This window comes from Nematolebias whitei, chromosome 14 (genome assembly GCF_014905685.2).
Source record: "Nematolebias whitei isolate Nwh7 chromosome 14, NemWhi1, whole genome shotgun sequence".
NCBI classification, from domain to species: Eukaryota; Metazoa; Chordata; class Actinopteri; order Cyprinodontiformes; family Rivulidae; genus Nematolebias; species Nematolebias whitei.
In genome coordinates, this window is record NC_056511.1 from 14,032,801 (window position 1) to 14,049,855 (window position 17,055).

Genomic DNA, 17,055 nt, shown 5'->3' on the forward strand with positions numbered 1-17,055 from the left:
CCTTACCACCCAAAAATAGAAAAAGCACTGCATAGTGATTATCTTTCACTTTGCAGCACAACTGCTTACGCATGACACAGAGTGAAAATTACGGGGAGATTACTGTTGTTTTACTGCCTAACAGCTCCGTTATGAGATAAAATATTAGCAAGCTAGCATCTTTTAGAGGAAAAACTGGCAACATTAGAAGATGATAATCATCACTGTCTATCATAAAGCCACAGTATTTTCTCATTAACTACCGGTAGTTATATTCTTGCTTGACACCGCGCTGTGCTTTTGGGGAGATGGGTGGGATTAAATACCTTTTTTTTTTTTCAAATCTCCACCAATGATTGTGAAGTTAGTATTATCAACCAGTTTCTGGTTAGTTAGTGATTCAAAATTACTTGGAAAAGCAATGAGCAGCAGAGAGGTACATTGACTTTGTGCCTTCAGCCATGTTTGCAAATCACAAAAAAAAAAAGTCCCACAATTCTAGTCTCTTCTCCTTGTCACTCTTACCAAACATAAAAATATAATTAAACACATCTCAGAGGGCCCGTTAGCTATTCCTACTAGCTTCCTCTGTCAGCTGACCCATTTTGATCATCCACACTATTAAACATATGTCAAGAAGCCATATAAGTACCGTTGTTTTACGTAAATCATCTTCCAGCAGATTAATGGGCTAGTTTAATGGGTTGGTGTTGGATTGTCCAGTCCATTGAGAGTGAGTAAGCACTGTGTGGTCCTCTCCACATTCTAGCTAGGCCACAGCCATACAGTTTGGTCTACTATCATGACCCCTGCTGCTTCTTCTCTGTCCCAACTTTTGCTTCAACACCCGCAGTTTTACTAACAGGGACACTAATGCCACCCTGTAAGTTCTTGCAGCGGCAGCCGGGCCTGCTAACATTGTCATAACATTTCTGTCCTAGTTTGGCCAGACCCACGGCTGGTAGATAGCAGATGAGGCATGGTAGGACCATGGAGAGGGCGGCCATGAAGGACCAGCGTGCACAGCAGTTAGCCTGGGAACACGAGCAGGGCTTGTCAGCGCAGGAACCTTCGTCGTCCTCGTCTTCGGCGCAGTGGTAGAAGATCCCTTTGACCAGGCACATGCAGGTGGCCGTGTCCACCAGGCTCTGTGCAGAGCACAGGCACTCCTGGTTACAGACCCAGCAAGAGGGTAAGGTTCGGGGGAGTGTACACTCCGTGCATCGACACTTCCCGCAGCGCTCACAGAGAAACATGTGCTTCTTCTCAGTTGGGGAGGAAGGGATCAACGCCAACCCTTGCTGACCCCCGCTGGAGCACACCCCTCCAGCAGCAATCTTTGCAGACTTGAGGTCTAGTGATTTTGAGGAAGAGGAGCAGGAAGAAGCAGAGGAAGAAGTAGTGAGGACTTTAGATCCGGAGGAAGAGAGGCACCCAGGAGTTCGGGTAGTGATTGCATTGATGGGGCCCTGGTGATGGTGGTGGTCCACTGTTGGCACGGGCGCAGCGTGGTCCAGCAGCCTCTGATCAGACGACGTGCTGCTGCTGCTGCTTATGGAGCTGGGCCTTCCGCTGAAGGAAATCCAAGGGTGGGTGGTGGTGTCCTGGTGAGCATGAGGCTCACACCTGCCCTGCTGCTGGGGCTGATGTTGATGATTGTGGTGATGGTTGTGGTTTGCCCCGAGGAACACCTCCTGATTTTGACCCAGCCAGGTGATCCTTCGGTTTGAAGACTTCTGGCTCAGAGGCTGCTGAGCAACAACAGCCGGGCTGTCGATGTAATCGTTCTCCACGTGCGAAGACTTTATCTGGTCTATGGGGTAGATTGTGACCGGATGTTGAAGACGACCGTAGGGCACTCGACTGTCCAGCAGGGGTTGGGATATGATGGAGGAGGACACTCCGGGTATGTGGTGGGGAACCCTGGACTCCATGTGTTGGCTGGTGCCTCGCACGTCCTCACTCTAAAGTGGCATTTAGCAAAACTGTAAAAATAGAAACAGACATAATTATTATGACTCGCTGCATTTTCTCTGTACAAAAACAACCTTCACCCTCGAAAACTGAGATCATAGTTCAACTCTGCATATTTCAAGTGAAAAATATATAGATATTGTTTTTTACCACCCACGACAACTTTCAAATCTTTCAACGCAACAAATCCTAGTTGTCCAAGCTAAAGTTTTGCAATTACTTTAAAGCTTCAAACTGCAGGGATTTCAAGACTAAGCAGCAGCAGAGGGGTGTTCAGTCTGAACCTGCTTCATTCTATTTGAACATTAGAACAACAGAAAAACTCATCGCCTCCCCCGTCTAAAGAGCAGGGAGCACCACGGAGCAGGGCTTGCATGCAAAAACACTTCCAAGATGCAAAACAAGGCAGAGGGAAGGCCGGGTGAAAAGAGTCAATGAAGACAAGAGGCAAAGGGAATTGGGTCATGCAGCACTGCTGAACAAGTTAAACTTTCTGTCGTGCAACTCACCACCTACAAGCGAACACAAATCTGAATCAGAGGCCTTGAATTTGTGAATGGGGCCCGATTTTGTGAACCGCAGCTGTTTGTGAATGGCTGCTCTCAGGCAGGAATCAGTGCGCTCCAGTTATTGTGCTCAATGAAATCGCGCGCATGTATTTCTTCAATGAGTGCTCGACAGCAGGTAGACCCCCACAGACGAGGAGAAAAAAATAAACTTCCAGCATGCAAAGCAAATAATGATGAAATCTGTTTAAGACTCATTTAAATCGAAAATACACACTTTGCTCCTGGTATTCCCCCCCACTCACCCCCACCCCACCCCCCCTCACACACACACACACACACACACACACACACAATCTGGAGGAGAGAAAAACAAGCCTAGTTGAGAAACCTGTTGCGAAATTGCTGGCACGGACAAGAGCGCCTGTGATCGTCAAAATCTAGACCATTATGAGCTTGGAGCCGGAACTAAGCGTGCGCAAATTTGTGCGCGCGCGCGTCCCTCCGGTAAGTGAATGGACTGAGTCATAGGAACCGGAGACAGCCGCTCGACATACTCAAATAGAAGGTTTGCATAGGTGGAACAAAAATAGGTGGAGGGTTTTGGAGGAAGCGGAACACCGCGTGCCACGGGACGCACAGCTGCGGGGGCGCTTCTTGCGCGTAATAATCCAAAACAATCCGATTAGAGTAAATAAAATCCATTCTTTTATATGTTAAACAAGTAAAGTGGAGCGTGAGGCAAGCAGGAAGGAAGGACACGCGCGTACACACACACTTTGGACTATGGTGCTGCTCAGTTCGGGACGGAATCGAAACCGAATCAGCTCCGCTGCTCATCGATTTGACAGGATCTGGAGGAGACGTCACGGGAATCGCGACGCGGCGGATGGAGAAGTGCGTGCGAGCTGCTCGCGACGACACCGCTCCATTTCTTTGCGTCTCAAACCCACGATTTGGCTTCAGTCGAGCTCGCGCAGGAGCGTGCTTGTCTCAGCGGGTCGAGGAGGAAATGGTTGAAACGTGCGGGTTTGCGCGCACGACTTCTAAGCATGTCAAATAATAATAATAAAAAAAAAAAAAAAAAAGCAGAGGAGACTTACTGTGGTTTCAGGATGCAATTCTCATCTCCCCGTTGCGCACGTACGTTTGGCGCGCGCGCGCGGCTGTAATATTCCAGCGAGAAGCTCCAGAGGCGGAAAGACAAATCCAAATGTTACTGAGCTTTAGATGAAAGCAGAGTTGGACCTCCAGCTCTTCTTCTTCTTCTCCTCCTCCTCTCGCTGGTGCATTATAGGCGACTGCGGTTGAGGACGCGGAGCAGTGGATTTGATGTTGCAACCACCGAGGGGGAGGGAAGAGCGTTTTTATGAATGGGAGGGTGGGAGGAGAGGAAGGGGGACGGCGCTGCGCAGATGCCTCCGCTTCTTCTTCTTCTTCCTCTTTTTTTTTTTTTTTTTTGTCTTCTGCTGTTTTTTTCTGAATGGGAGGGAAGAGCTGACCGGGGAGGGCTGAGTAAATGCGGAGGATACGTTTTTATGAATGGGGAGGACACCGAATCGCATTGCGCATGCGCTGTGCCGTGATTCTTTTTTTTATTTTTTATGAATGGGAAACAGGCGTTTTGAGTGTTTGAAAAGGAGTGGGCTTTTTCTACTCACAGGCTCGATTCGCCTCATGTGGCTGCTGAAAAATTCCTATAAATCCTACATGATTTTTATTTTATTTATTTATTTATTTTTTATCAAGGTCAGGAAACAGTGTTTTTACACGAGTCTTCATTTGTCTGTCGTGTTAGCAAAATGACGCAGTAGGCATATTTGAATGGAGCTCTTTGAACTTGATCATTAGAACATGTACAACTCTTTTTGGTCATTCCCATTCAAGATGTCCGCAATATTAGTCAACACATATAGCTATATAACTTAGCCAATTTAAAATATATTCAGCTCATATTTGGTGTGGTAGTAGCCGAGACTCATCTCTAACACATACTATAAACAGCAGCTGATCGAGTGAGTTCTGTTTCTATCGTCCGTTAGCTAAAAACGTTCACAGACCACGGGGTGGATTTAATTGGATCTTGCACAAAACAGTCAGTATGAACATTAGCCACATCAATTTTTGAGGCAACCAAATTCAAGATGGTCGCCTGCAGCAACTGAACTAACAAAACACAAACAATAGCTGTAACTCTGTCAGTTGAATGGATATTGAGATTAAATCTTGTGTAGTAGTGAAGAGTCGCCCTCTCAACACATATTCTGAGCACTTGAGCACTCTCCATTGCTTAACATCTTTGCTTTAAACATTGCCAGTAATTGTAATAGTCAACACCTGTCTGTTAGCAAAATATCTCATGAACCACTGCACTGATTTTTATGAAATCCGCAGAGAGCATCCAATAAATGTACCTCTATAAATGATTCAAATTTGGAGTCACCTCAGTTCAAGATGGCCGTTGCAGTTAATCCATGTCAGCTTTTGCAAAAATGACTATAACTCAACAAACATTACAGTTTGAAATTGGGTACGGCAGCTGAGAATCATCATCAGCACATACTTTATTCATTGCTCAACATCTTTACTTCAAATGTTGTCACTATTTGTTACAGCCAGCACTGTCTGCCTGTTAGCAAAATATCTCATAAACTATTAGATGACACTTTAAGAAACTGATCATTGAATGCACATCAGTAGGAGACAAACCAATTCAAAGAGGCAGCTACTGCAGATATATATTTGCAAGCACATACATTTCTACACTTTCCTCAAAATCACAGGAACTGTTATGTAGAGTCATTCTCAACAAGATGAAGATGACAATGACGATGCAGCGGCCATCTTAAATAAAAAGTCAGTCAATAAAGGTGACAGGTGATACGCACTTCATCAAGGAATTCAAGGTGTTTAATGATGAATTTGTTCATATTTGAAAGTTTGATGTTGATTCTCTGGACATTTTTCACAAAGACCAAATGGGGACCCAGACTCAAAACAGCTGAATAAACACAAAAAGAGAGGACCCTTGAAGGTTAAGGTTCGTTTTAATTAAAGAAGTCTTGGTGAGGACGTGAAGATGCCCGAGGTCACGTGATGGCTGAGCTGGATCAGGCTCAATAATAAAAATGGCCGCTCACCTTGTGGACCTGACTTATCTTGTCTTTCCTTCCTCTCCGACAATGAGGTATGAATACAGTTTACAAGGTAATGTAAAAAAAAAAAAAAAGTGTGTGTGTGTGTGTGTGTGTGTGTGTGTGTGTGTGTGTGTGTGTGTGTGGGTGTGTAAGTGTGGTGGGGGGTGGGGGTTATAACGCCTACTCTGAAACCAGCATGAGGGCAGGCAGGATTCACAAAAGGACAGGATGTTGTTGATTTGTACCGAAACCACACGGAGGAAATGAGTGTGAATTTCCTTTCTCTCATTGTGTGTGTGTGTGTGTGCGTGTGTCTGTGTGTGTGTGTCTACCATGAACCCCCCCTCCCCCTCACTCACTCAGCTTGGGGCTTTTAACCAGTCAAAGGTTAACAGTTGCCCCATTATCCTTTTGCACGCATCACCATGGCAACCACTACACCTCCAAATTGGGATTATTGTTTTGAAACAATGCCTGCAAAGAAACCAGGAAAAAAAAAAAAATATATATATATATATATATTAGTTTTTTAATTTGAGTTTGTGTTTGGATGGACTGACATGTTGCAGTTAAAGCATCTGAAAGTCGATGCCAGCAGTCAGAACGAAACGTTACATTTTATTGAAAAGAGTTTAGACGAGACAACTTTATGTTTCCTTTTGTTTAAATTTGGACAAAATGTCTGCAGTAAAACTGACCCATTTAAAACTTATTCTAAACTAACCACCTTTTTTGTTATTAAGTCCTAAAACAATTTGTTCTCCAATTGGCCACAAATTCTTTATTAATTTACTAACCTGTTATGATTAAAAGTGCTATTTCCTGACAATGCGGTGATTTGTTTTTCGTAAAACATAGCGACAAATACAAACTGTGGATCACAAAATAAGACTTCAGAAAAAAGAACAATAAGAGAAAACAAGTTTTAGACTAAATTTATTTAAGCAGACATTAAATTGTGACTGACTGTGACCAAAATATCTCACAAACCACAAAACAGATTTTACTGAACCTGATGCATGTAAAAAAATCTTATACATGTACTTGAACATCTACAACTGATTTGCTTTTGCAGCCAACCTGATTCAAGATCACTGACCTAAAATTAGGGATTGTTGTAGCTGAATGACACTAAATGGAACACAACATAATCACTGAATGTATATCTACAAATAAAAACTCTTGGAATCAATCCAGTTTAATATGGTGCCACATTTAATCCACATTATCCAACACAAAAATGGCTGATTCAGTTATTTTATAGATTCTAAGCTAAAGCGTGGTGTGGTGTTAGCTGAGAGTCGTTAACAAGTGTAATATGAGTTACACAAAGACTGTGCTCCATCCCATCAACACAAGTTTGAACCTCTGGCATGAAGAGCTGATGTTATGCATAAATTCAAGCAATGCAAGGCCTTTAATTGTGTGAATGATTATGAAACATTCACAATAACGTGACCCATTTTTCTTCCGTACATTATTGGCGAGATTCTCGTCCCCCAAGTTTGAAGCTATTTCAACAGATCATATGTCAAAACATTCAGCTCTTTCAGGAGAAGGGTGCTAGGACATTTTTGTGCTTCTTCTAACTTCCTTCTGCTAATTTCAGCTTCTTATGCACCTTTCAGCTTATTTCTGCTAGTTTAAGCTTTTTCTGACATTTCAGCTACTATTTAGCTGTTTTGTGCTAATTTGAGCTTTTTCAGCTAATTCCACATTTGTTGCGCTCATTTAACTTTTTTCAGCCTAATTCAGCTAAACTGTGCTCTCTCCACTTCCTTCTGGTAAGTTCAGCTTCTTTCAGCCTTTGTAGCTACTTTTCAGCTGTTTTTTGCTCATTTCAGCTTTTGTTCCAGATAATTTCCACCTTTTTGTGCTAATTTCTATTTTCAGCAAACGTGTTCTTTCTGCTTTCTTCTGCAATTTAATCTTGTTCTAGCTGTTCAGCTTCCTTTTAGCATGTTTTTTTAGCTAATTTTGACTGTTTTTAGACAAACTCAAGTTATTTCTGCTATTTTCAGCCTAACAGCCTAATTAACTTATTTCTGCTAAATTCAGCTTGTTATGCCCCTTTCAGCTAATTTCAGCTTTTCAACTAATTCCAGTTTGTTTAAGCTCATTTCAGGTCTTTCTCATTCCTTCTGATAATTTAAGCTCCTTTCTGCCTTTCAGCTACTTTAAAATCATTTTTTTCTAATTTCAGCATTTTTTTGAGCTAATTTCCTAACTTTTGTGCTAATTTCTGCTTTTTTAAACCTATTTCAGCAAATACATGTTCTTTCTGCTTTCTTCTGCTAAAGTAGGGGGTTGTTCTATTTCAGCTACATTTCAGCATGTTTTTTTCATTAATTTCAGCTGTTTCTCAACAAGTTATTTTGCATTAAGCATTCACACTGCATTTCCGCAGAAAATTCAATTTCTCTAAAGTTGTTTTTGCACCTCAGAGCTACTAAAAACATGTAGAAGGAAAAAAAGGCAATTTTTGTCTGAAGAACCTATTTGTCTTAACCCATGTCTTATTTTTTTGCACTTCACATATAAGCTCCTTATTTGGGACATGCAGACTCTAACAGCGTGGGTTTTTCATTCACTTGGTGTTGCAACCACCCTGGGTCTTGTTAGTAAAACTTTAACCCCCAGTAACTGAACTAAATCTCTTCTTTCTAGTAGAACAACAACCCTGTATGAAATCAGTATGACAATATAAACTATGATCTTGTTTGAAAATACATGTTAGTAATGAAGGAAGGTAACTTAAGTGTTTTATAAGAGAATTCAAGCTTTTGTTAAAAATCCTGGACCCTAAATGACCTTTTCATGAATTTCTGTCTCCCCCTGTCTTCCTGTCTCTGAACACACACAGATGTGCGGAGATGCTCAAACACACACACTGTGGATTCTTTCAGATGTCTCTCTGCAGCTGCGTGGCTTGCAGGCACGACCGACATGAAGTGCTTGTTGAATTGTGGATTTCTCAACGGTGTGATCATCCAGGCATACATGCATGGAAGGGAAGGCCCAGTTCTTTACTCCAGGGTCCTCCCTCCCTCTCTGTTTTTTTTTTTTTTTTCACTGAGCCACATCTGCTGGCTACTGCTGTGAGTCTGGGATTATAACGGACAGCCCCATCTGGCTCCAGAGCGGTTTGATGCATTTCCCATTAAAAAAGGTTTCTTCCATTTCATTGACCAAACACACAGGCGTCATTGTTTGTACGATGCAAAAAAAATGACAGTGTTTAAATTAGTGTTTTATTCCTATAAAGAGTCTAGCTGAACTTTTTATTCACTTATTTGAAAATGTACATGTAGTTAGTTAGATTCACTATTAGGTCTCAGTTGTGAATGTGGTTTTTCATGGACTAATTGGTGTTTACGTGCCTTATATTTCGCAAATAACTTTAAAGAAGTATAGTCTGTGTGTGTATTCATGCGTTTGTGCACACTTATAAATTACAACAATCATTTTACAGCAAAGTTGCATCAAATATTTCTGTTGCGGATAAGCCATCATTCAGAAATGTCACAATCCACATTTCTCACCAATTAACAGCTGTGTGGGACGCTGGTGGTGCCACAGCTGGAGTTTAATTTATTTTTAATGCTTTCAAAATTTAATTCACACCAGGTCATTGTGCCTGTGGGCCCACAATGGTCTTTACTGAAAATAAATAAATAAATAAAACATGAGGAAAACCATTAGGGCAAAAATATTTGTAGTGTAATGAATTGAAATTAAAAACATACACGATATAAAACTTTACAGTTAGGGTTTTTCTCACCTTGAGGATAATTTAGTTTAAACTGTAAGTAAAACAATACAAACAATTGCAATTTACACATTGACTAACAATAGTTTAAAATATGCACAGAAATAAAACAGTTAAAGCTACATAAAAAAAACTTAAAATACAAAATGTTTAAAAAAGCTCACTTTTACAACAACAACCATTTCCTTTATTATGACCTAAGCACCGGTAGTTCTTCCTGTGAGTGGCTTTGTCCTGCATTTCACAACAAATTGTGTTACTTTTGTTGGACTCGTGGCTGGCTGCAGTCCAAGACGTTTGTTAGTCAGATTTATAAAAGGATGTCGACACAAAGAGTGAAAATGAATTTATGAAATGTACGTGTAATGTAACTGTCTGTAAGTATTAAGTAAACAAATGTTGCTATGTATTTAAAGTAATTCAGAACAGCTGAAGTAGGGTTATGTGGAAGGTTATGATCAGTAACTATCTTACCTGTTGTAGATAGACTCAATTTGGAGAAACAGAGCTTAATTCTGACTGGACCGATGAGCTAATGGCTAGTCTGAGCAGGGTTAAAATATGTCACCTTAAAAACAACCTCAGATGTAAGACAGTCACAGCAGTTCTCGCTGTGAACGTTTTAATAGTAAACATTTACACTGCACATGTTCATTTCACGTTACACATATTCTGACAGAAATGTTATGATGTTCCTACAGGAAGTGCTCCAGGCTGCACCACAAGTGCTACACCTAGCTGCACGTGTTAGTTTAATATCTAACAGAACCTCTAACAGAAGTTCTAACAAAACAACAGAACATACCATACCTTACCATCATACAACCAATCAATAATTAATAATAAAATAATTAAAAGTCAGCCTCTCAGATGGTGTCAGAGGCCAGGGAGAAAAGATGGGTTTTAAGAAGAGATTTAAAAACGGACAGGGAAGAGGCCTGGTGACGTCATGCCACAATTTAGGAGCTGCCACAGCTAAAGCACGATCTGTGAGCTCAGGAGCAGCTGATCAGCTGACCTGAGGGATCCAGGGTGTATGGATGCAGCAGCTCGGAACATCTAACAGAACCACAGAACATCTAACAGAACAATAGAACATCTAACAGAACCACAGAACATCTAACAGAACCACAGAACATCTAACAAAACAATAGAACATCTAACAAAACAACAGAACATCTAACAGAACAACTAGCAGAACAACAGAACATCTAACAGAACAATAGAACATCTAACAAAACAATAGAACATCTAACAGAACCACAGAACATCTAACAAAACAATAGAACATCTAACAGAACAATAGAACATCTAACAGAACAATAGAACATCTAACAGAACAACTAGCAGAACAACAGAACCACTAACAGAACCACTAATAGAACATCTAACAGAACAACATAACATCTAACAGAACATCTAACAGAACCACTAACAGAACATCTAACAGAACATCTAACAGAACAACAGAACACATTTAATCACATAATCATGCACACATGATGAACTGCTTGTTCCAAAGAGAGAACACATTTTCCCCCTGGCTCTTGCTCTTAAAAGTGGAGTTTGTAAATAATATTAATAATTTTTAAAAAGTGTCAAACAATCACAGTAAGTCCCCGTGTCATGTGACAGACACATCAGGAACGGTCTGTAGCCGTGTCCACCACCAGTCCATGTGTTTCTACAAGCAGGGAGTTTGTCTAAGCAGCAGGCTGTAGGCTGAAGGTCAGTGCTAACAGAATTAGCTAAGTTAATGGCATGTTAACCTACAGCAGCACTCGAACTGAGCAAGCAGAGAGGTCCATTGTAGAAAAACTATAATTTGCCTACAGTAAGAGGCCAGACTTGACCACGATGCCAGGTAGCTCAACCCTTCAAATATTGACTTCCTTCCTCACCGCCTGCCTGGTCAGGAGGCGTGTTTGTGTGCTTTGGAGCCAGCTGAAATGTGCGGTAAGAGAGGTAGGAAGACGGGGTGGAGGGAGAGTCTGAGTGTGGTTGTGTGAGTCTGTGTGTCCACATCCATCAAAATAAAGAGTTTGATGACTTTGGCCTGCCCCTCTTGCACCATAATAGGACACATTAGATCTAATTCACTTAGAGCCGTTACAGACCCTGAAAAATTCCTCTGAAAGATTAAGAAAATAAAGTCTGAATGAGCCGAGCTGTCTGCTGCCAAATTACTTTACAACAGGTTGTTTTGTTACGACATCCTAATAAAATAATTAATTTGAATGCATGTAAGTTTTGGTTCAACTTTATTATATTTCTTCTGAGCTCAACCCACTTGCTTAAGTTATAATAAATAAAAGATTCATGAATTGTTATGTTTTAGATATACATCACCTTTTTTCATCAACTCGGTTGACAAATTCTTTAATTCTCTTTAAATGTTTTCCTGAATACTGCCCACCTCTGAAAGGTGTTTTTGCTCACGTCTGTGTGTGTGTCTGTTTGTTAGCAAAATGCTTCATGAACCACTGGGCAATATTTAACGAAACTTGCAGAACGAGATTACTCAATGTACAACTGTTTAACTGTTGGAGTCAATCCCATGCAAGATGGCCGCCATAACTAATCCGCAAAAGCCAATACAAAAATGGCTAAAACCAGGGGCGAGTCTAGAATCTGAACTTTTAGGTGTGCTTAGCCCCCAATGCTGACAGTGGCTCTTACCTTGAACAATGTGGAGGCCACTAGCGTCCGAAGCGTTCACAATGTGGGGGGCACACTCTGGTGTGGGGTTCTGGGGGGTCCTCCCCCAGAAATTTTTGAATAAATTAAATGCCATTTCCTGCATTCTGGTGTATTTTAATGGATTGTTAAACATCTACGTTTACCTACATAAGTAAACATATGATTCAATAACTATTTTAGAGTTAATGGCACAACAAGAAGTAGCTCTAAGCTAGCGGCGTGCAATACAGACCCGCTAGCTAAAATACTACAGACGTAGCAGTCTGCTTTACATTACACAGCCTACAGTAATAAACACTTTGTACAAAATTAGTTTAGCGTTAACTGATCATTACAAATAAAGACTAAACTTAAGCAAGCAGAAGTTGCAACATATATCTACATACAAAACACACAAAACAAAGCACAACTAGCTTGAAGCATTAACCTTTAATTTAACCTTTAGGCATACCTGCAGTTACCTTTGTACAGATGAAAATGTGGTACTTCCTGTTTATCACTGTTGTCTTCAGCTGCTCATGAGGTCGGCTGCAGGGCTTTATCATCTTTTGCATTTTTCCAGACTCAGTTTAGGTTTTGGAAATTAAATAAACTGTATTCCACCCTCTAAATCAGGGCTGTTCAACTAAACTGCTCAGGGGGCCGAAGTTACTGAAAGCCAGCAGCTCAGGGCCTGGACATTCATCAATTATGTAAATAAAACAAGTATTACAATGATCTTTACCATTTACAACCATCCACTCTCACCTAGAAACAGTTTAGAGTTACCAATCAGCCTAACATGCATGTTTTTGGTCTGTGGGAGGAAACCAGAGTACCCAGAGAAAACCCACGCATGCACGGAGAGAACATGCAGATTTCACCCAGAAAGGCCCCCAGAACCGGCGGAATACTATCTTTAATTTATTTCATGTTAAGACATGAGTAAAAATAATACTGTCAACTGCTTATTAATCCACTTTTATTTCAGTAATCCTCCCTCTACGTCTTACATTTTGATTCTTTTTAGGGCCACTTAAGCCATTTTACAGATTTTTTTCAATTATTTTTTTGAACATCTCAAGTAGAAATTCTTAGTGTTTTTGAAGTTTCACTAACTGCAGTGTTGGATTTGACTTAATCTAAAAGTTGTGCTTTTTTTTCCCCTTCAACATTTTAGAATTGAAAACACTGACCTGCTATTTCACATGGTTTGCACAGGAGGAAATGGGTTTTGTGGCTCCTGATTCTCAAGTAGTTTTCAATGAATCCCTTATTTCTTATCAGCAGTTTGTTCATTTCAGCAGAGAGTCAAAAACATTTTGCACTAAATGTGGACTCATCCCTTCTGGATTTGTTGTATTGTCGAATACTTCTGACTGCATCAGACAGCACATGTGATTTTATCTACAGAGGCATCGGCTAAACCTTTTAAAACAGCAATCCATCCGGTTCACTTACAACATTTGTCACAGAGCAGCTGAGATTACTGACCAGAGAAATCTAAGTTCAGTATTGTTACATAAATGTAAATGTATTTTCATGTTAACAAAAATGTTGAAAAATCACTCTTTTTTTCTGACTCAGTTCAGACATTTTTTTTACTGACCCACATTTTGCGTTGATGTTCACAAATATTTTCCTGTTGAAATGCTTTTGAATGATGTTCTAAAACCCACGTGAGCTGAAGGGACGCTGATCTGTTGCTGACCTTGACTTGTGAACTTCCTGAGCTGGTGGAAAACCAGTGGACAGATTTTTCATCAGGGATCAATAAAACCATCTCACTGAAACACTGATACATTTGTAACATGGTTCAAGAGGGAGTCGTACGCTTGAAAACTTGTGTTGAAATTCAGGACAGTTATGTAACGATGCTAGCATTTAAAGACCAAATCTTCATTGACTTTAATTGAAAATGTCAAAAAGACACGACATCATATGAAACTGCTTAACAAGAATACTGGTGTGGAGATTAAATACAGTGGGCTCCTCCCATCATGACATTCATATTCCACCAGAGTCCAGTTTACTTTGTGTGCACAAGTTCTGTGACAGGAGGCTTAAATTTGGGTGTCATCATGAGTCCACAAATGCAACACAGCTGAATAGTAAAATTATAACTGAAAAAGTATAATGTACAAAACGCTAAGTTTCTAACATTTCAGAGTTTGATTTTTAGTTTTAAAATCTTAAATTTTCATTTTAATTGTGACAATTTGCCATATTTCAATTGTGTTCCTCAAAACCTTCTCAATTTATAATAACTCAATGTTTATTGAAAATGAATTGAATGCACATATTTGTATTGTAAATGATTTAGCACCTGTGTGCAGCCCACATCTGGGGGAGAAGCTTCCTCCTTCAGCTGATCAGCTGATCTCTGTGCAGAGCGGAGAAGTTGGCTTGCCCGAGCGCGCTGGCTGGCAGATGGTAGAGAGCAGTCGAGGCAGAGAGCTGATATGACATTCTGTGCTCTTTTAGTGTTTAGAGCTTAGAAACATTGTTTAGAATATTGCAAGAGTGTGGGAAGGGTTTAAAACGCCTTAATGTCTGTCTGTCTGTCTATCTATCCATCCATCCATCCATACATACTAAAATAAACTATTACTTAATACTTATACTACTATTCCTACTTTGTGGTTTTTCACTTATCGCGGGGCTTCAGGATACGGATCCCCACGATAAACAAGGTACTACTGTAATAGTAACAATGCACTGCAATTTTCTGATATCATTGTTTTTTGTGTTAGTCTAGAGTTGCATTCGGGCCCAAAAAATCTGATCATCATTTCTGAACCCCACCTGACCCGACGAATTAACAGTAATTACAAGTTGAATGAACGTCCATTTGGGCTGATGGATCACTGGCAGTAGTCCATCTGAAGTTTAACTGAACTTTTTACTTCTTTCAAGGCCAGTCAGCATGCGGTCAAATGGCCACATGCGGCTGGTGATGTATGGCAAGCCATGTTGGCATATAATTGGATTGTCAGCCTCCTGCGTCCGCTGACACAATCAAAAGCCTGACACTGACCCGGCCCGCACATTATTATGGCCCGGCCCAGCCCTAATCTGGGTCTGGCGGGGCTCTGGGTTTGGGTTAGAAATGACAGATCTATGTCAGTCCTCAGACTGAAGAAGACTTTTGGATAAAAGAGGAAACGTTTCAACAAAGAAGAATCTGTCCAGAGGACCTGACTTGACCTTGTTAGATCTCACAAAGATGTCCATCCATCCATCCATCCATTTTCTTTACCCGTTTATTCCATTTTGGGTCACGGGGGTCGCTGGTGCCCATGTTCAGCGATCACTGTGCGGGGGGCGGGGTACACCCTGGATGGGTCGCAAGTCCATCACAGGGCCACATAGAGACACACGAGACAAACAACCATTCACTCTCTCTCTCTCACCTAGGGACAATTTAGAGTTACCAATCAGCCTAACATGCATGTTTTTGGTCTGTGGGAGGAAACCGGAGTACCTGGAGAAAACCCACGCATGCACGGAGAGAACATGCAAACTCCACCCAGAAGGCCCCTGGACCGGGGTTTGAACCAGGGACCTGTTCGCTGAGAGGCAGCAGCTCTACCAGTTGCGCCACCGTGCTGCCCTCACAAAGATGTCAATAAAACCAATTTAAAACTGATTCAGATAGTCCAATGTGCTTGTTTAATCTATTTAAGAACATTATCAATAGTGTCAACAGCAGCCCTGAGGTCAAGTAGTACCAGAACTGTTTTATTATCACAGCTTATTCTGATGTCATTAATTACTTTTAAAAGGACTGGCTCTGTGCTGTAATGAACTCTAAAACCTGACAAAAACATTTATTTAGACTGAATTTAAAAATGAATTTATCCATCCATCCATCCATCCATTCATTATCTTTACCCGCTTTTTCCTTTCTGGGTAGTGGGGGTTGCTGGAGCCCATATCCAGCAGGCACTGAATGAAAGGCGGAGGACACCCTGGACAGGTCGCAAATCTGTCACAGGGCCACATAAAGATACAACTGTTTTAAAAAAAATTACTCAAAACCTTTAGATTAAACATTGACCTGTAGAGAGGCATTAAAATATCTATGTTCCTTTTCTAATTTTTTTTTACAAAAGCCATTTTAAGATCAACAGGGAAGACGCCAACCTGAAAAGTCATTTGTCATTCAAAGGATGTCTTCAGAAAGTGTCACAATTGCGGCTATACCCAGGTACAGGATACAGAGCCCGCGATAAACAAGAGACAACTCAGGTACAACTCAGGTACAATGAGGTGCTGTATTGACTGAGCTGAATACAGCACCTCAGACTGAGGAAGTCTTTCAGATGAAAGCCAAAACATTTCTACATTTTTTTTGTTTTGCTTCGTTTTGTTTTTTGAATGTCCAGAGGACCAGGTTTAACTTTTTTAGATATGTGTGTTGTGGTTCACAGATTATGTTAGTTATTTTTGTTTTTCTATAAGTACGTTTGTGTACATTTTAAAATTCGTCTTGATTTATGCTCTGCACTCTCTTTTTAGCGGCATGGTGTAGCATGTTCTCGTTCTTTTTGTTGACTTTTGTTTGTTTTGATGGGGTCAACAAATCAGTGATGCATTCAGGGGCCTTTAATTGTTGCACCAGTAACTGATTTGTGTTGTAACACAGCTGAGAACATATTAGCTTATTTTCCAATCCTTTCCTTCTGTCTGACTGTTTTGTTTTCACATTTTATTTTGCACACATGCAAACATCAAAACATACATGCACATAAGAAATTCAGCAGCATTAACGGTAATATAATAAAAGCAAAAGTCAGACGAATGGACACAGCCCTGACTTGGCTTTCCATTTCTATTTCCATAGTCAAACCGTTGGATGATATTATATTTAATTTCAGGCATGTAATTAGTGTGTAGCCTGGTCTGGTTCTGTCTGGGTCAGTGTTGAGTGTGTGTGTGTGGGTTGGTGTTGGATCTAAAATTATCCAACACCACATCATGGGACTGCACCTCTCTGAGTTATATTATG

At 40.7% G+C, this 17,055-nt stretch overlaps 1 protein-coding gene across 1 annotated transcript; it reads right to left on the reverse strand.

The window, feature by feature from the left end:
* Window positions 1-206: 206 nt before the first annotated feature.
* Window positions 207-3,799, reverse strand: spry4 (sprouty homolog 4 (Drosophila)). The gene is made up of 2 exons (XM_037687300.1): window positions 3,563-3,799; window positions 207-1,964 (listed from the first exon to the last, which is right to left on the reverse strand). The coding sequence occupies exon 2, from the start codon at window positions 1,911-1,913 to the stop codon at window positions 780-782; it is 1,134 nt and encodes a 377-aa protein (XP_037543228.1). The 5' UTR covers window positions 1,914-1,964; window positions 3,563-3,799; the 3' UTR covers window positions 207-779.
* Between the last annotated feature and the right edge of the window lie 13,256 nt (window positions 3,800-17,055).